The sequence below is a fragment of the Penaeus chinensis genome, chromosome 36 (genome assembly GCF_019202785.1).
Source record: "Penaeus chinensis breed Huanghai No. 1 chromosome 36, ASM1920278v2, whole genome shotgun sequence".
In the NCBI taxonomy this organism is placed as follows: Eukaryota; Metazoa; Arthropoda; class Malacostraca; order Decapoda; family Penaeidae; genus Penaeus; species Penaeus chinensis.
The window spans coordinates 27,560,246-27,580,451 of NC_061854.1; the positions used below are offsets into that span (position 1 = coordinate 27,560,246).

At 36.9% G+C, this 20,206-nt stretch overlaps 1 protein-coding gene across 7 annotated transcripts in view; it reads left to right on the forward strand.

Annotated features, from left to right (window-relative positions):
• Positions 1–19,323, forward strand: part of LOC125044740 (myotubularin-related protein 13-like) — a 67,985-nt gene extending 48,662 nt beyond the window's left edge. For 4 of the 7 annotated variants that reach the window (XM_047641623.1, XM_047641626.1, XM_047641624.1 and 1 more), the window contains 16 exons: positions 3,252–3,498; positions 3,612–3,805; positions 4,008–4,263; positions 6,795–7,053; positions 9,934–10,079; positions 11,467–11,602; positions 11,828–12,013; positions 12,238–12,454; positions 12,543–12,694; positions 13,810–13,991; positions 15,087–15,234; positions 16,666–16,890; positions 17,817–17,976; positions 18,273–18,479; positions 18,605–18,687; positions 18,980–19,323. In XM_047641623.1, coding sequence (XP_047497579.1) covers positions 3,252–3,498; positions 3,612–3,805; positions 4,008–4,263; positions 6,795–7,053; positions 9,934–10,079; positions 11,467–11,602; positions 11,828–12,013; positions 12,238–12,454; positions 12,543–12,694; positions 13,810–13,991; positions 15,087–15,234; positions 16,666–16,890; positions 17,817–17,976; positions 18,273–18,479; positions 18,605–18,687; positions 18,980–19,072 — 2,891 coding nt within the window. In that variant the 3' untranslated portion in view covers positions 19,073–19,323. The remainder of the gene's footprint in view (positions 1–3,251; positions 3,499–3,611; positions 3,806–4,007; positions 4,264–6,794; positions 7,054–9,933; positions 10,080–11,466; positions 11,603–11,827; positions 12,014–12,237; positions 12,455–12,542; positions 12,695–13,809; positions 13,992–15,086; positions 15,235–16,665; positions 16,891–17,816; positions 17,977–18,272; positions 18,480–18,604; positions 18,688–18,979) is intronic. The other 3 variants (XM_047641625.1, XM_047641629.1, XM_047641627.1) reach the window with 2 other exon arrangements.
• Positions 19,324–20,206: the final 883 nt, after the last annotated feature.

The window sequence follows — 20,206 nt, forward strand, 5'->3', positions numbered from 1 at the left end:
GGCTTCCTCAGGTTGAGTAAATTTATACATCATCTTTATCCCTGCATTTAGTCAGGAGATTATCCAAGAAAAGCAAAGTAAAGTAATGCAAGTAATATTTATGGTAAGGCTTGGATTCGTTAAGGCATAACTTATTCAGGGTCTTTGATGTCCATTTAATGCATGGTGTGCACTATTATTCTTTTTAATCCTACCCCAAGATATACAAGTATTGCAATGTTTTAGTGTTATTTTTATCAGCTGATTTGCATGTACAGGCATGCATTATCAAATGATTATATTTCTTGAAATAATTGACCAGATATCTCATAAATATCCATGTAAGATTAATAAGAATTAATTGAATATTTAGGCTGTTTAGTTTGATTTAATGTTAGTAGACTGAAAATATTTTTTTCTTCTTCTTTTATACACTTAATAGCAAGTTATTCTATTGTGGTTATAATGTGTTTATTCTCCACTCATTTGATCCTTATGACCTTATCTTCATATCCCTTTGAGTAGTAGATTGGACAGCACCTCCTTTTTTCAACTGAATGGTAAATAATAACCACACTTTCCTTGGCAAATTGACTTTCCCTTGATGGTTGAAGTTGATATAGTAGCTCAGACTCTTCACTGAAGCCTCGTTTCTGTTTTTGTGTAACAAAGGCCCGGTCACTCGATATGGCTTCCTAGGTACAAGTAACAAAGGCCAGTGTAAGCTGCTGCGAGTAACATCGCCCGTCAGCCGCAGCTCTGAGGAGTTGGACTGTGGTGGGAGGCTCTCGCCCAGTGAGTGTCACCTAGAGAATGACATGCCATTAGTGCTGGTGTTGTAATACTGTTCTAGACATGCCATAAGATGGCACTGCTATGATTACCCTGAATTTGTTGTGATAAAATGTGAAGGGAGAAGTTGATCACCTGGAATTTTTCAGCTAAGTTGTAAAGTTTTTGCTGATTTAACTACCTGTTGCAGTTCTTTGGATTATGATGATTTCTTCTTGTTCTGTGATATTGATTTGTACTTTACAGTCACTTCTATAGGCCAGAACATTTGTCTTGTTAGTTGTAAATATTCAGGGTTTTCATTAGAAAAATGTCTGAAACTGATAAGCTCTATGAATTAGATTTAGAAATTTTGTTTTTTGATTAGCTTAATTACCTCATTTTCTGTTCTAATGGCTCCACCTTTTACCAACTGAAAGCAAAATTAGAAAATGCTGTAAGTAAGAGAGTACTACCAACATCCTTATCATTATTGGTGATAATGGTAATGATTTAGCTATAGAACTTTGAAAATAACTTGAAAATCAATTGGCCACATCCTTGTAGAGCTAATATCAATGATTATAGTTATATTAACAATCATTGTGCACCTATCATTCAGCACTGTTGAAAAAATGTTTTTATTCTTTGTAAGCATCTTTTTACAAGTTTAGTGTATGTGCATACTTACATATCAGGCCTTTCCTTGTTTTCTTTGTGGTTCTTTTGGTTGTGCAAATATGTTTAATTTTTACTTTTGAAGTCATAGTTTATTATTTGTTGTTTGTAACCCAAAAATGTGAGTGAGTGAGAGAGTGAGTGAGTGAGTGAGTGAGTGAGTGAGTGAGTGAGAGAGTGAACGAGTGAGAGAGTGAGTGAGGGAGAGAGAGAGTGAGTGAGTGAGTGAGTGAGTGAGTGAGTGAGTGAGTGAGAGAGCAAGAGGGAGCGAGAGGGAGCGAGAGGGAGCGAGAGGGAGCGAGGGAGAGAGGGAGAGAGGGAGCTAGGGAGCTAGGGAGCTAGGGAGCTAGGGAGCTAGGGAGCGAGAGAGCTAGGGAGCGAGAGAGCGAGAGAGCGAGAGAGCGAGAGAGCGAGAGAGAGAGAGAGAGAGAGAGAGAGAGAGAGAGCGAGAGAGCGAGAGCGAGAGAGCGAGAGAGCGAGAGAGCGAGAGAGAGCGAGAGAGCGAGAGAGCGAGAGAGCGAGAGAGCGAGAGAGCGAGAGAGCGAGAGAGCGAGAGAGCGAGAGAGCGAGAGAGCGAGAGAGCGAGAGAGCGAGAGAGCGAGAGAGCGAGAGAGCGAGAGAGCGAGAGAGCGAGAGAGCGAGAGAGAGAGAGAGAGAGAGAGAGAGAGAGAGAGAGAGAGAGAGAGAGAGAGAGAGAGAGAGAGAGAGAGAGAGAGAGAGAGAGAGAGAGAGAGAGAGGGAGCGAGGGAGCGAGGGAGCGAGAGAGGGAGGGGTGTGTGTGTTTGTGCGTGTTTGTCTTTTTCTTTGTCTGCTAACATCTTTTATAATTTTGTCATTACCATTTGCTTTGTTTAGTGTATACCAACTCATTTTGCTTATTGGAGTGTATGTAATGAAACCATTTTTAGTAATTGCATTTTTCAGACTATTTTATTATTGTACGTTGAAGACTGCTACATGCCTCCCCCCCCCCCCCCCCTCCCATTTTTTAAATTTATTTATTTGTATGCATTCATTGTCCTCAGAAAAAACAGAATTTGATTGTACATTCTTGCATGTACTTTGTGTATTGTCGTTAAAGGTCAAATAAGTTATTGTATTAGAATTAGATGTGTTATTGTAAAAAAAAAAAAAATTTGTGTGTGTATGTGTTTTCATAATTCTAATTTTAGGCTCCATCAAGAGTGTACATGTTATTTATCCATTTGTTTGATGCCCTGATAATGTAAAACTGGATTGAGTATCAAGCATTTGGTGTTTTGTTTTTCTTATCTTTCTTTCTTTCTTTGTTCAATTACCTCTTTTGTTTCCTTTGTTTGTTCAGCTGGTTGCTTTGTCATGCATTGCATTTGTTATGAATAGATTAGATAGATTTTTATTTTATTTTGTTGTTAATATAATAGTTTGCATTTGTGAGTTGTTGTTTTTACACACACACACACACACACACACACATACACATACACATACACATACACATACATACATTCATATATAAACATTTTTATTTTTATATATTTATGTATTTATATATATATATATATATATATATATATATATATATATATATATATATATATATATATATATATATATATATATAGCAAGTTAGTGCTTATGTTTACAGATTTGCTTCAGGAATGGTACAAAGGAATTTCATTGCCCTCAGTGTTGAATTCTTTTGCTGTCTCTCTTACTGTATGTTATTTTCATGAAAAAGGAAGGATAAAATCAGTTTTTCCACTCTCAGACAGTCAAGTAAGAACAACCTCACTTTCAGGGAGAAGTCTTTGTTAAAAGAAAAAAAACCTTTTTACCTACAGTTGTTGATGAGCATGAAGCCTCTGGCCTCAGCAATGGCTCTACAGGGCAGTTATCTGTGAGTGGATTGGTGGGAGTGCGTGAGGTAGACAGCAAGACCCTGGAGAAGCTCTCTGAACGGAGCTACCACAAGGACTACATGCGCTTGGGGCTCGGCAGTCTAGCAAGCAACTCCACCACCGTACCTCCAAGGACGAAGTCAGACTTCAGAATCACTACTTGTAATGTCAACTATCAACTTTGCAGAAGGTGAGTGTTATGGAAGAATTTCAGTGAGACAAATTTAAAAGTGATTCTCAAGCTTACAGTAAGAAAAATTAAAAAAGTATTTTCAAGTTCTAAGGAGTCTTCTTTCTTGACAGTTATCCAGCCCTGTTGTCTGTGCCCCCCAACACGGGTGATGACAGCATTCACCGCCTGGCACGATGTTATCGCCAAAATCGCTTGCCAGTTATCACTTGGAGACACCCACGCAACAAGGCTCTACTCCTGAGGGGTGCTAGCTTCCATGGCAAAGGTGTAATGAGCATGCTAAAGGGACCGCCAACAACAACGGGTACGATTATTCTTTATGGTGTTTTCACTGCTGTATTTGAAATTTCATATTATTTGTCTGAAAAAAGGAAAAACATAGATTTGAAGAAGTTTTACAATAAAGAATGACTTTAACAAATTTCTGAGGGTGGAGGTAAGTAAAGAAAGTACCTGTCATTCCAAACCTGTTTCATGGCCTCATTTATTTCCTTTCTGTCTTGCAGGCACAACAAGTGAGGTATCATACTCAGTGGAGCAAGAGAAGTACCTTGCAGCAGTTGTACAGGCAACCCCTCTGTCCGTCCTGAGAGAAGGGTCCACTTGGCGACTCACAGGCTCTTCACCTTCAATCAACTCCTTGGTGCTGGCCGCAGGGGGTGCAACCTTGGAAGTTCCCCCCTACCATCCCACTTACCCCACACTCACACCAGAAGTGGGGCGCAAGTCAAATCCCTTATCGAAGGCTATGAACACATTACGGTAAGTGACCAACAGGTTTTGGTGGGAAAGCCGTGGGTACATATGGACTTGTTTAACCCCCATGGGACATGTGTGGACTCTGGCCCATACATGCTCGTGTTGTGTCGCCATAACACGTCTGCTTCTTCTCCTCAACGCGACAGAGTAAGTGTGTAATTTAGATACTTAACCTGTACTAATATAACCTGAAGCAAACACTGTTTGTTTTGTTTGATTTTTAAAATATTATTTACTGGGTGGAATTGTTTCATTAACATTGTAGATAAATTTCATTTTAAATTCTTGGGTTAATAATTTTACATAGCTCAGTATAGACTAGTTTTAATTTCACTTTTAAAATTCATAGTATTATCTTATTAATTGTTATCAGGAATTTAAATTCATTCATGTACAGTAACTTTTAGTGAAAGAACAGAAGTAATTTTTCAATCATAGATTGAAAAGAATATGACTATATCATTTTGAGTATTCCAAGTAGGCATCAGTTATTTTCCTGATTATAGACAGGATATATCCAAGAGTATTTGATATAGTCATATTAATGAAATGAGCATGCTGCATGAAGGTAGTATATTGTTTTGCTGTTTTAACACCTTCACTGACATGTCTTATATGAAAGCTTATATATGTTGTATAAAATGGCTGATCTATGTATTTCATTGTTGTAGTGGTGTAATGTAACAGTTATATGCTAGCACTGGATCAGATTGCATTTAATTATAACATGCAGATAATTGTAGAATTATTTAGCCTAACGGTATTTTAGAGCACTTGACTGAGTATTGGCATTGCGGACACTAGCAATTTTGCTGTTGCTAAAGTGAAAAAGGCCATAGGTTTTGAGTATGTCCTTGAATCATGTGACCTAAGATTCTCACACACAAAGGTGACTCTTAAGGCATTGATTCATTGCATAGTCTCAAGCTTTGTGCTGTATCTTTTGCTGACACTTCCTTGAAGTTTTCTTTTTCATTTCATGCTTATTTTATTGAAGCTATCTTTGCAGCTTTTGCTAAATCTTGAATATATAGCACAGGCTTCAACAGGAGCTTTGTTTGCACTATCCACACAACACAGAACATTTCAGTAGTTCTAAATTCAGTCACTGAACTAATTTGTAAATACACTGTGTAAGACACACAAAAGGCTCAGTGCTAGTAAGTAGATGATATTTTTACAGTACTGTACCTATTGAGCATGAAACCTGTTGTGGTGTAGAAGCCTTCAGTGTGGTTATCTGAAGCTCAGCTGTAGCATGAAGGTTGTGAGATAAACATATCAGTAGAACCTTGCATAGTGAAGTGCATATGTTGCTTTTGTTTATGCATTTTCCCCGCATATGCTTTTTTGTGTGTTCCCTTCTTAATTAATTGTGTGTGATGAATATTTTCTGTTGAATTACTTAAAATGAATTTGTTTTCATCTAAATAAAAAGTCTAAAATAAAAGAGAACATTTGATTGTGTTAAACTAGCGTTATGATAATGATAATAGTACATGCAGTAAGTGTTTAGTTAAAGCAAGGTTTTGCCGTATGTTTCTAGCACCAGTGCTGTTTAGTCCTTGTGCATATATGTCAAGTCCTCTTGTCAGTGACTGCTTGATCATGGATTACTTCTAATTTCTTAAATGGAAATTTAGTTTTATTTTCATTTATTTATTTATTATTTTTTCCGTCACTAAAACCAAGGGAGTGACTAAAGTACCTATTTCTGGTGGCTGTTTAACTGTCAAGCATTTACTAAGCATTCCTTTGTACCATCCTCTTCATTTGTGCCTTGTTGTTCCTGTTTATACTTTCACAAAGGGGATCACAGAGTTAGTTCTAGACAGTTTTGGTTCTCATTTAGTTCTCATTCAACAATTCATTAATAGAATTTGATTAAGAGATATGTATTGGAATATCTTTTATATCTTCTCCAAGTTTACATGCTACTTATTTTTCTTTTCTGTTTTGAGTTCATTATGGGTTTTAGTAGTTTGGGGAGTTTTAGAGGGATGTACTGAGTATAAACTCCAAACTAATATATTTCCATTTTGAATGAATTTTATTTTTTATATATATATATATTATATATGCATAATTTTTTTTTAATGAAGAAAACATACATATCATTACCGATTAATCTTGTTTTTCCCATAGTTTTGGCTTTTTTGTCTTTCATTTTTACTTCCTAGTTTATCATAGAAATGAAGAAAATATTTAATCAGGATGATACATTTACTTCAGCTAAAGATTTGGGGGTATGACAATAAGTTCTGTCAATTCTTTTACATGCATTTCCTCTTTTTCCCTCCATTTCTCTCTCCTCTTAAGAACTCATGATACCTATGCCACAAAAAGTGCTTGTCCTTCTCTTCTCCATCCTGTGCCCTTGTGTCCACAACATAGTTTTGCTAGCATGTTTTGCCGCTCCTCACTCCCCACCCACCTCCCCCTCCTCCTTACCTCCGGGCAGCCAGTCACTCAGTCAGGTCTCGCAATGGCCTGCTGTTGTTCTTACTGACCCACCCACCTGCCCATTTCATCAGGACAAGCGGGGGCAAGGGTACTGGCAGGATGGGTCGGTGGGGCTCCCTGCGTGGAGCACGACCTGGTGTGCCGTCCAGTGGGGGTGTAGGAGGGACCTTAGGGACCCTCCGCCACCACCCCACATCCACCCCTGCCCTTCGTTCCAGCATCAACACGGGGCCAAGGCTCTCCGTGGACTCAACGGACATGGGAACAGAAGCCGTGCAATCCTTCCACAAAGCTGCTCTCTATGTGTTTGGAGAAAAGACACAAATTAAGGTGGGTGTCTAGAGGTTTGGTACCGTACAATATACTACATATAATAATACATTTGATCATCATTAATGTACTGATATAATAACAAGAGAGACAGAAGTTATATTGATAATAATTTTAATAAAGTGGACATAGTAATAAATATATCAGTAGTAAATAATGATAATAGTTATAGTAAATGGATAATGATAGTGATAAGGATGATGATATTAAGAAAGAAGGGAGTGAATAATAAGAATAATGATGATATTGATTATAATAATAATAGTAATATTAATGATAATGATGATAATAGAGTTAGTCATCATCATCATACTGGCTGTAATAGTAATTATTATGGTAATATTTATATATAACAGTAATAATAATCGTAATAAAAAGGATAACTACAACAGAAGTCATAATTATTAGATAGGGACTACATAAGCACCAATATTATGCAGTAATATAGAAAGTGTATAAGGGTTGCTTTCAAGAATGTGTTTGAACTAGTGAAACACCAGTTTTGCTCTTTTAGTAGGACTAACTTTCACTGGCTCATACCTTATACCTTGCAGATATGTTGTGTGATGTACAATATATTACATACATGTTGCTATATTTTGTCTGATAGCATATTTTATAACACTTTATATATACTTTTCCAAAAATGCCATTGTTTGATCATTCATAAGGTAATATTTGATTTCCGTTTTTGAATTACAGCAATTTGACAACTTGAAATCCCTTTCGTAAAAACATAAAACTCAGTCTCTGCATTTAAACCTTGTTATCATTCCTATAATCTTTATGAAAGTAATGTTAAGAATAATCAACTGTTACATTTCCATGAGGATAGTTATGATGTTGACGATAATGATGATGATGATAATAAGAGTCGTAATAGTTATTTTTTAAATTAATGACAACCAAAATGGTAATAAGGATGCTGACAGTGTTAATATAAATGAGGAAAATACTATGATAATAGAGTGTATTGATAATAATGAATATCATCTTGAGTTTGAGATTATAAAAGTATTAATAGTTTTGCCATAATCAAATGATTATATGTGTGTGTGTGTGTGTGTGTGTGTGTGTGTGTGTGTGTGTGTTTGCGTGTGTGTGTGTGTGTGTGTTTGCGTGTGTGTGTGTGTGTTTGCGTGTGTGTGTGTATTTGCGTGTGTGTGTTTGCGTGTGTGTGTGTGTGTTTGCGTGTGTGTGTGTGTGTGTTTGCGTGTGTGTGTGTGTGTGTGTGTTTGCGTGTGTGTGTGTGTGTTTGCGTATGTGTGTGAGTTTGCGTGTGTGTGTGTGTTTGCGTGTGTGTGTGTGTGTTTGCGTGTGTGTGTGTGTGTTTGCGTGTGTGTGTGTGTGTGTGTGTGTGTGTGTGTGTGTGTGTGTGTGTGTGTGTGTGTGTCTGTGTGTGTGTAGTAATTATAGCAAATGTTTTCATAAATGTAATTTTCATAAGATATTTTGAATACTATTCTTTTAAGAATGATATTAAAATTATATTGGAAGGGTGGGAAAGGGAGCTCTAGGTCGGCACATGAAGAAAATAAGCCATAGTGAGAAACTGTTTTACACATGCTGAAGTACAGAACCAGCATAGGGATGATATGGTAAAAGTTTATTGTCAGCATGGAAATCATTTAAACAAGTAATTACTTTCAACTATACATCAGATATTTAGTGTGTGTGTTTTTTTTTTTTTTTTTTTTTTTTAATCTATGGATACATGCTATTCAGGTGTCTAGAGATCACAACTGGACAGTTGTTCAGATATTGCTACACTTCCTCTCTTGAATTTGAATTATGTAGGTCAGATTCCTATGTTGGTTCTTTTAGTGGCTACTTGTGTTATCAAATATTATTTTATGTAATTATGTGTTGACAGTAATACATTGTTACCAGGTGCAAAGGACACATGTCAGAGATTATGCTGAAAGTGATACTGATTCTTCATTTGTGTCCAGCTGTATATTTTGGTACATGAGTGTACATATGTGGAGAAGGATATGCCTTTGTGTATATGAATGTACAATTTCTATATGGATTTTTTGAGAATATCAAAGCCTATTATTTTATCAAAGAAAATAAGAACCAATGAGCTCTGGTCCAACTTAGTTAATTATTACTGTTCTATTTTTACCATAATTCCTAGACTATTTGACCAGTTTAGATTAAACTAGAGATTTAAGAGGTTGTAGTGGATTGAATAAAGGGTGAGTTTGGGGAAGCATTGAAGCTTGATCTTGAAATAAAGACGGTTCCCTTGAGGTGGAAGGTCGTCCTGGACACCAAGGACCAAATCAGCTCCTCCCAAGAGGATGTAATTAGAAAATAGGTAACTCTGGTTTATTGCAGTGGTACCCTGTTATGTGTCTTTGTGCACCAGAGTTACTGTAAGTGAGAGAGTGAGAAAAATAATACCTGAAAGACTAAGAACAGTTGTTTTAGGAATCTGATCAGGCTGTTTTTGGTAGCTTGGGGTTAGATGTGTTGTTGAAGTATATTGTAGTTCTTGTAAGTAGCGCACAAAAACTTTGAATTTTTGTGCATGTATACCTTTTCTGGAATTTGTGTTCTTATTTCATTTTCATTTAATGTTACATTGTAGCTTCTTGTATTTACTGTTTCTTATTATTTTTTGAGGTTTAGATGAAAGAGTGAAATGCGAGTGTGTCCACTAAATATCAGTGACAAAGGAGTGAAATGACAAATAATGGGAATCCCGTATTAACTGATTTCATGTTATGCTTGATGTTGTTGTTCATTAGTTATTTCTGATTTTTTTAGATTTTAAAAAAAATTTCAGGTTAAAACTAGATTAATACACCTTTACACTAATACCAGTACATGGCGAAGAATGGATGTTTCATAAGCTCAATATTTGTTTATCAGGGCATCAAAACAGATGCTTACCACAAGACAGAGTTCATCCCCGTTGAATACACAGAGGTGCGCCAAATCAAGTCCTCATTCAAGAAGCTGATGAGAGCCTGTGTACCCTCCTCTCCAGCTGCTGAACAAGAACAGTCCTTCTTCAGGTAGGTCTTCCTTTCCTGGGCATAATTTGTTTTGTAAAGTGCTGTGTAAACTATCTTAGTCTTCATTATAGTCAGAACACGACCTGTGGTGTGGAACTACAGAACTGTTGCCATCCTTTTGTTCTACAGGAATAGGAAATCTAGATACAGTATAATTACATATATTAGTATCAGTGTGGTGCCTGGGAAAAGCAATCATAGTTTAATGAAAAAATAAACTGGAAAAGAAATTAATACTGGTACTCAAATTTTAAGTAAAATTCTAACCTGATCACATATAAAGGTTTTAATGTAACCATTCATGGATGAGTTCCACACTTACGAATTGATGAAAATTGTAAACTTTCGAAGAAGAAATGCTATTACTCAGATCAAAAACTGTCATTAATTATTGATGTGACACTGCCCTGCCAGCCATTTGATTACACCCAAGGAAAGGGCAGGGCTTCATATATAGCCAAAGTGAATGCACTTAGATAATGTACTCTGCATCCCTTACATTTTTACCCAATTAATATCAGCTGCTGTAGAATGCACACTAAATACAGCTCATTGATTTTTTCTGTTTAGTGTATCAATTCTAGATACAAAGCTATTAAGCCATGTTGAAATCATGAAAGCTTGATGGTTCATAAAAGAAAGGAAGTTACAGAGCTGCTTTGGAACAGAGGGAAATTAGCAAATAGAATGATGTTTGCTCCCTTTTGCCAAGTGTACCACACCTAGCCAAGTATTACACTAAATAAAAGTTGTTAAATAAAAGAAAAAGAAAGAAACAAACAAATAAGGAAGATGATCTGCTATCTTTTGCCCTACACAGCAGACTTACTCAGATATGACTCAATGGGTATTTAGGAAGGGGCCTTTGTATTATTTCCATTGATAAACGAGTGTGGAATGTACCATCTCTGAGCCATAACTGGAAGAGCACTAGCTCCAGGGAGGACACTGTTTCCATATTCAGGATTTTGTCCCCATTACTTATTGTTATTATTATTGCACTGAGTTATGGACTACCTAGAGAGATATATGGAGTCTGTGAAGGGAATATAGTCTGTTACCACTTGGATAAACCAGATCATCAAATGACAAATATTAACATTGAAGAATGGCAAAAAATAAAAACAACAGAAAAGGATAAAATGATATTGCAGAGGGGAAGCATGGGGTCTTGTCACCACACAATTGTTTGTGTGTGCCCAACTTACAAGCCACACACTCATCAGAGTACCTGCTCAAGTAAGCTTAATGCCACTATCTTGGGCCACAGGCATCCAGATCCAAGGGATTAAGAGGTGTTTTCAGTCTTGATTCAGTTATCCTGGCTCATGCCCCCCCCCCCACCCTTCCTGCATCATTAAATAATTTTTTAAATTTTCTCCCACAGAGCAATCGAGAACAGTGAATGGTTGAATCAGCTGGAGACCCTCCTGCAGGTAGCAGGGGCCATTGTTGACCTGATTGATTTGTTGGGAGCATCAGTTATGCTTCTCCTAGAGGATGGATGGGACTTCACTGCTCAGGTAATTGACTGTTTTTTCTTGAGGATTGAGATGTATGTAATTCAAAATTCAGATGAAATGGTGATTGTCATCAGAATATTACCAAAGTAATTTGTCATTTTTTATAAAGTTTGATATTTACAGACAGTGCTCCTTATGGAAGAAAAGTCAATAGCTGTACTTTTTCTTAGATGAAGTCATATTGTGATTATGATCAGGAGTTATTTATTTTTAAAAATCTTTCAGGTAACCAGCATAGCTCAACTCTGCTTGGATCCATACTACCGCACTATTGAAGGGTTTAGAGTCCTGATTGAGAAAGAGTGGCTTGCATTTGGTCATCGATTCAATCATCGCTCAAATCTCCTCCAGGGATCCCAAGCTAGTGGCTTTGCTCCTATATTCCTTCAGTTTCTAGATGCTGTCCATCAGGTAAAAATTTGTTTCGGCTGATATCATGGATAATTATTATGAATATTCAACATTGCCTTTGATATTGATGTCATTGTTGAAATTTATCCTGTGCTTATAAGATTATAAGGGTTAGTTTGTGTATGTGAGGGCCAATTTGTGCAGTTTGTTAGTATGCTTTTCATGAGACATTACTACATGAATGGTATTTAGTACTGTTTTCTTAGAGCAATTTTTTTCCTCAGATCCAGCGGCAGTTTCCCTTGTCTTTTGAATTCAATGAATACTACCTCCGTTTTTTGGCTTACCACTACGTGTCAGCTCGTTTCCGCACATTCTTGAGTGATTCAGAGCTAGAGAGAGCAGAGTTAGGCATCATGACAGAGGAAGATAAGCGAGGTTCCTTGTCGAGACACCACAAAGGCTTAGAGGCATCGCAGGATGATGACATTTATCCAGGAGGTTTGTAGATTGCTCATTCTAAGTTGAAGAACTAAGAAATAGAAGATGGGTATGTCTCTTTTGCTTTCATACTTTATAAGAAGATCAGTATTTATATCTATTCCAGGTGGGAGAGTATCATCACCAGGTTCTTCAGGACACTTAGGCACATCTGTATTTGACTACATAGAGAAGCACAGCGGCCGACACTCCAGCTTTTACAACTTCCTTTATGTTGGAGACAGAATTAGTGATTCTGCAGTATGTATTTTTATATGTTTTGCATTTATACATTTATTTGATTAGCCTAAAAATTAAAAGATACCAGCAGTTAGTTATTTGATATCATTATTATTCTAACAACTAATGAGAGAGAAAGTAGTTGTAAATGATACCACAGTCATGGCATAGCTGGCTCAAGTACACCTCCAATGGGATGACAAGGCCAGTTTACGTGGCACTGCTTTTGACGCTAGATGCTACCTTCTTTTGTTCCCAACTTGTCACTGTCCAAGAGGGAATTTGCAAGCGTTTTCAAGGAGTCCCAGGCATCATGACATCGCAGGAGGATGTGTAGCGAGCTGCTGTCGTCCTTTGTGCAAGGATGCTCCAAACTAGAATGAATGATTCTGTTATGAGAAAACAGCTTAGAAAAAGAAGTCATTTCAAACCAAATGAAATAAATTAAAATTTAATCTTAAATTAAACATTTAATTTTATTTCATTTTCCATACGATGGGGATAGTTTCAATAATCTCAAGGAGGGTAAATATTTTATTTTATTTTATTTGAGTTAGTTTTGGTGCTATCATTAAAAAAAAAAATAATAAAATGGACTATGCACCATTACACCCTGCCATCATCATCTGGACTAGTCATACTGAAACACTAGATGCAAGTGCGAAAGTTGAACATGTTTAACCACATGCTGCTGAGGAAAATGCTGTGCTCTTTTTTAATTCTTTAGTGAAATGCCTTTGCACATAGATGGCTCTGCTGGTGGTTAGCCACAAAGGAATCAATTAGTAGGCCTTGTGACCTTACCTAATTTCACCTTTCCTTGAATTGACAGGAAAACATATTTTTTACTAATGCTCTGAATATCGATGGTGTTATTTTTATTATAGACATTAGAATTACTATAATGTTATAAACATTAGTAACAGCAAAATAAGATGACTTAAAATGTTTTTGTAAATCAAGGAAAAAGGTAAATGGGCCAGACAGGCAGTACTCGTAATTGGCTCATTGGTGACTTAGTACAAGTGTAGCCATCTCTGTCTAAGTTAAGTTAACGTCGAAATTGAAGTTTAGTTTACGCCTGCTGAAATAATGTTGTCTCCAAAGTACCAAACACTGATTTCCATGCATTAAAGGTATTGAGGCCAGTGAAGGAGTTGAGTGCACTTCAGCTGTGGAGCTACTTGATAGGGGAAGAACTGCGCCATGGTCCTTCTTATGACCCTGAGGTACGCAGCCTAGACCGACAGCAAGAGGAGGAGGCAGAGGCCGCGGATGGCACAACTACCACTTCCCAGCGCAGGATTGTTATTAGTGGGTAAGTGATATATGTAGATATAGATATAGAAACATATTAATATATGCATATATTCATATATACATATATATATGGTATATATATATATATATATATATATATATATATATATATATATATATATATATATATATGCATACATACATATATATAATACATATACATTCATATGTTTGTGTGTGTTTATATATATATATATATATATATATATATATATATATATATATATATATATATATATATATATATATATATATATATATATATAAATAAATGTAAACACACACACACACACACACACACACACACACACACACACACACACACACACACACACACACACACACACACACACACACACACACATATACACATACACATACACATACACATACACATACACATACACATACACACACACACTGTATGTGTGTGTGTGTGTGTGTGTGTGTGTGTTTACATTTATTTCATTATATATATATATATATATATATATATATATATTATTCTCTCTCTTCCTCTCTCTCCCCAAGAAAAAAATATATAAAGTTATAGATTGGTTCTTAACCCAGTGCCGCCGGGGAAAATGCTGTGCCTATTTTCTATATTTTTTGTGAAATGTCTGCCCATAGATGGCTCTGCTAGTGCTTAGTCATAAAGGAGTCAATTAGTAGACCTTGTGACAGTACCTGATTTGAAATGGAGGGAAAAATGTATTTTTTACTAGTGCTATGACTATCGATGATGTTATTCTTATTATAAACATTATATTTATCATAATGTTTTTTAACATTAGTAACAGCAAAATAAGATAACGTAAAATATTTCATAAATCAAGGAAAAAGGTAAACGGGCGAGACAGGCGACGTCATACCCGTCGGCATTGGGTTAATAATAAATAATGTGTGTATTTTGGTAATCCACTATGAAGTCTGATGAGTGAATAATCCTCTTCTTATTTGCAGCAGTAAAGATAAATATTGCTATATTGTTTAAGTCAACATGATTTTGCTCACCTAAAACTGGCATAACAATATTTACGTCCGTTTGTAGAATAATCCGGTTTTAAACATCGACATTTGTTTCTTCAAAAAGATACGATTGTGTGTGGGGAGTCCAGGCAGATACCTTCACAGCACAGCTGGAGGAGTTGCGTCATTTGGAGCTGGAACTGGGACACCTCCCCCAGAAGTGGAATGTGCACTGGGATAAGCTGGAATTGCCTCCACCTGAACAGCTAACAGTAGGTGTCATTTTATATACCTGTGTGTGTGTGCATGTGTGCGTGTGTGCCCCTCTGCCTGTCTGCATCTGTGTTTGTATTTAGATAGAGATATGTATAGAGATGTGCATGTGTGTGTGTCTGTATCTGTGTCTGTCTGTCATGTCAGTGCAGTTCAAATGAGGGAGAAAGAAAAAACAAGGAATTCATTAAAGATAATTAAACTTTTACACTCATGGTATTTGTTGGCCTGCATTATTTGTCCAGGCTCTAAGACACAGAAACAGCTAGGTGTTCATAGTGAAAGGTGTGTGTTTCTTGCCAAAATTGTCAGTAGCTTCCTCCAGTTCCAAGATGGTAAAGATGTCTTCCTTTTGAAGTTATGCCTGCAAATCCCCCAAAGGTTTCCACTGGGGATGCTTCATTACCCTGGCCTGGCCAATCCTCTGTGGACTCCACCTGACTGTGAGGCAGGTGGACAGGAAAGGTGTGGCAAGGGTTATTGTCCTACTGAATGGTCTCAGCTCTAGTCTTAGCAAAGCACTCAATTAGATTCTTTTCCAGAAGGTTAATGTAGGGCTTGGCGTTCATTGTTTGAGAGAATAACTAAGTTACCTAAGCCCCCCAAATCCAAAAGGCACCCCATACTATAAACAGGCACTTCCTAAACATTTTACAAGAAACAATAAATGCTGGATAAGATTGTTATGCTCAAAATATGTCTGTCTTCTTTTATTATTATTATTTAAGGATGTTTAGTCTTCAATCTGGGAAGGAATGGAAGTCTAAACTGTAGGGCCAAAGTAAGCCACTGAATGACAGGACTGAGAAAGATCATGGGGAAGAGGACATAAAATGTTTGATGATGATTACAATAATTATGGGGAGGGAGATTTTGTGAATTATTCTTAGTCATGTCCATGAGTGTTGATATTGGAAATAGATGACAATGAAATATATCTTCTATCTTGTGTAAATTTAAGCTCTTGAAATGCAGTGAACCAAAACTTGCCATAGTGAAATTTGAAAATATCTGGCTGTTATTGTGTCAGGGGGTAAAGATATGCTGATAGATTTGTAGTTTGTAGGGATTAAGAGGGATTATTATTTTATTACATATCCTTCATAAAACTGGTGAAATGCTTATTTATACAAGTATGTGTGAAAAAAGTATGTGGCTATGATATTCTGAAAAAAAGAAAAAAGAAAAAAATAATGAATAGATAAATAATACTCAAGACCTAAATATATCACATTTCCATCAATATAAATTTTGAGATGCCATGAGAGAAGAAATCAACATTAATTGCAGGCAATAATCACTACACGAAAGAAAAAAAATATTTCATTTTGTCTTAAAATTATCCATATATTTTTATGGTACATGTATTAGAGATGAATGTTTTGTGTATGCTCAACTTTCATTGACAAATTCCTCTCCTGTTTCCTCAGCGTCAAGTGTCCATGACCACGCAGATGGTTCGGCACCACGGGCGAAGTGTGCACAAACGCAGCACCATTGAGATATTGATCAGAGGCAAGACCAGCAGCAGTGCAGGTGGAGGAGGCGACACACCGCAGGGCTGCTACTCCCATCCTCACCGCTTTGAGAAATACAACTACACCACGCCTTCGTATTGCGACCATTGTTCATCTCTCTTGTGGGGCCCCTTGAAGGTGAGGTGTTTTAGAAGGGTGGCAATATCTCTCTCTGCTTTCTCTCTCTGGCCATGCTGTGCTCTGCTGTGTGGTGCATTGTTGTCTAGAAATCTTGTTGTTGACCCTCTCTCTCTCTCTCTCTATCTCTCTCTCTCTCTCTCTCTCTCTCTCTCTCTCTCTCTCTCTCTCTCTCTCTCTCTCTCTCTCTCTCTCTCTCTTCTCTCTCTCTCTCTCTCTCTCTCTCTCTCTCTCTCTCTCTCTCTCTCTCTCTCTCTCTCTCTCTCTCTCTCTCTCTCTCTCTCTCTCTCTCTCTCTCTCTCTCTCTCTCTCTCTCTCTCTCTCTTTCTCTCTCTCTCTTTCTCTCTCTCTCTCTTTCTCTCTCTCTCTCTCTCTCTCTCTTTCTCTCTTTCTCTCTCTTTCTCTCTCTTTCTCTCTCTCTCTCTCTCTCTCTCTCTCTCTCTCTCTCTCTCTCTCTCTCTCTCTCTCTTTCTCTTCCTTTCTCTCTCTCTCTCTCTCTCTCTCTCTCTCTCTCTCTCTCTCTCTCTCTTTCTCTCTTTCTCTCTCTCTCTCTCTCTTTCTCTCTCTCTCTCTCTCTTTCTCTCTCTCTCTCTTTCTCTCTCTCTCTCTCTCTCTCTCTCTCTCTCTCTCTCTCTCTCTCTCTCTCTCTCTCTCTCTCTCTTCTCTCTCTCTCTCTCTCTCTCTCTCTCTCTCTCTCTCTCTCTCTCTCTCTCTCTCTCTCTCTCTCTCTCTCTCTCTCTCTCTCTCTCTCTCTCTCTCTCTCTCCCTCCCTCCCTCCCTCTCTCTCTCTCTCTCTCCCTCCCTCCCTCTCTCCCTCTCTGCCTCTCTGTCTCCCCCCACCCCCTTCCCCCCTCCACACATTGTAACATAATATGTAGTGTAATTTGTTCTCAGTAATGATAAAAAAAATTCTAAATCCTCAACAGACTGGCATGCGATGTATGGACTGTGGTTATAACTGCCATGAGAAGTGTATAGAGTCTGTACCAAAGAACTGCACCAGGTTTAAGAGTGTGAGGGAATCAGGAGTGAGTATCCAAACAAGCACAAAACCGACCAGCTTAGACAACACTTCAGTTGGATCAGGTATGGAATATCTTTCAGAACTAGGGCAGCTATATTACTCCTTGTGTGTGTTGAAAACATGTATAGATAATATGTATTTATTTTACATGTTTGAAGGAACAGGACATTTTCTAAACTGAAAATGTCCTTTCCAATATTAGATCATGCAACCATCTGAGTAATTTAGTCAAACATCTAGTATCAACTGTTACAGTACCAAAGCTATTCCTCTGGACACACTGTATATTTCAGGAAGAAGTGATTTACTGAGATATATTACATAAACAAGTGTTTTCTACATGAATATTTAATTTCAGGGGTTACTTCATTGCAAACTACATCTCACCAGTACTACGAACAGTTTTCTTCTAATGTTGCTGAAAACCGCACACACGAGGGTTACTTATGGAAACGTGGTTCACTTCTCAAAAACTGGAAACAGCGTTGGTTTGTACTTGATAGTATGAAGCATCAACTGAGATACTATGACAGCATGGAAGACTCTCACTTTAAGGGCATTATTGGTAGGTTGCAGAACTGTTGCTTCTTGTCCATCATTCTCTTTGAATTATGACTACATCAATGTTTTAGATACAAAAGGGATTTTTGTTATTATTATTATCACCTGATTCTTTTTCTTTTCCTTTAGAATTATCTGATGTTGTTGCTGTGGTTCCATCTGGCCCGACCCAAGGAGCACCAAAAAAGGTTGATGAGAGAGCCTTCTTTGATGTAAGTGTACCATTTAAAGATTTTTGTCTATATATATATGTGTGGGTGCTTGCGTGCGTGCGTGCCTACATACATACATACATACATACGTACATACATACATACATACATACATATATGTGTATATATATGTGTGTGTAATATTTATATGTATTTATGTATGTATGTATATAGAGTAATGCCCTAAACTTAATTTATAATTGGTTTATATGATAGTTTCATTTTCAACTTTCATTTCCCTGTGACATTCTTGCTACTCTGAAAAAGTCTAAGGTTCCAAATGTTATTACAGCTGCAGACAAAGCGCCGCCTGTATAACTTCTGTGCATCAGATGGTGCGGCTGCTCAGGAGTGGATTGAAAAGATCCAGTCATGTCTGCAGTAGATGGAGGAAGAAAAGAAGCAATGCTGTTTTTCTTGCAACCGTGTCCGATGTGCTTTGCTGAAATCTTCCAAACAATTGGCTGTCAATTTTTGTTCAGTATTATTATGGTGTTTCTGAGGCAATTACATGATTTCTCTTTCCTTGTTCATATTTTTTTATTTTTCTTCTTCTTCTCCTTCTTCCTTTCACTTCCTTTCTCCCAATCTAAATTTCTATGTAAATACAAATTTTTGATTAGAAGAAATTTTGCATAGGATATTTTTCTTTTCCTTTTGTGGTATCATCATCATTAATATTCTTTATTTAAAAAAACAAAATAGAATTGAGTAGCTACATATATGAGTGATACATATTATGAAGATTGATATTACTATATATTGTCTTAAGAAGAGACCCACTTTAGATGTAGGCCTAGTGGGGTCATGAGGGGTGCATATTATGGAGAAGAATGCTTTAATTATTTATGGAACCTGAATGCGTGCCTCTATATAAATTGATATATATCATATTGAAATTGGTATTAGAAACCTGCAACTTTCTTAACAATGGAAAAATACACACATTTAAAGACGGCAATAAATGCTAAAAGGTTTTGGTATTTCTGCCAGGATATCATCTAACTTTGTATATCTAGGGGACCAAAACTTTCCATAGAGTATCATTTGAAGTGAGATCTCCATTCTTGGGTTAGTTGTCTCACACGCAAACCTTGATGGAAAGGAGACAAGGTGTTGTTATCCACATAGCATTAGAAGAATTAGCCTTTATAGTATCCTGTTCCTCTGGGTTGCATGTAGGATGTTTTTATGTTTTGGGCCTTTTGCACTTTTCCTCAGGAAATTTGTAATAAAGGTTCAAAAGATAGTGAGAATCCCCTTTCTTTTTTTTTTCTTTTTTTCTTTTTTTTTTCTTTTTTTTTATTCTCCCCCCCCCCAATTTTGAGGAAAATACATTTTCAAAGTGTTCACTTTTTATTTTCACAATCACCTTTGTTATATAGTTTATATTGCTGCTATGATAAACGTCTCATGCCATAAATTACACAGAGTTGGTTGAAAATAAGATAAAGTTATTTTGTGGATAGTTAAGTCATATATCATACACACAGGCACTCACACATATGTGCATAGATCA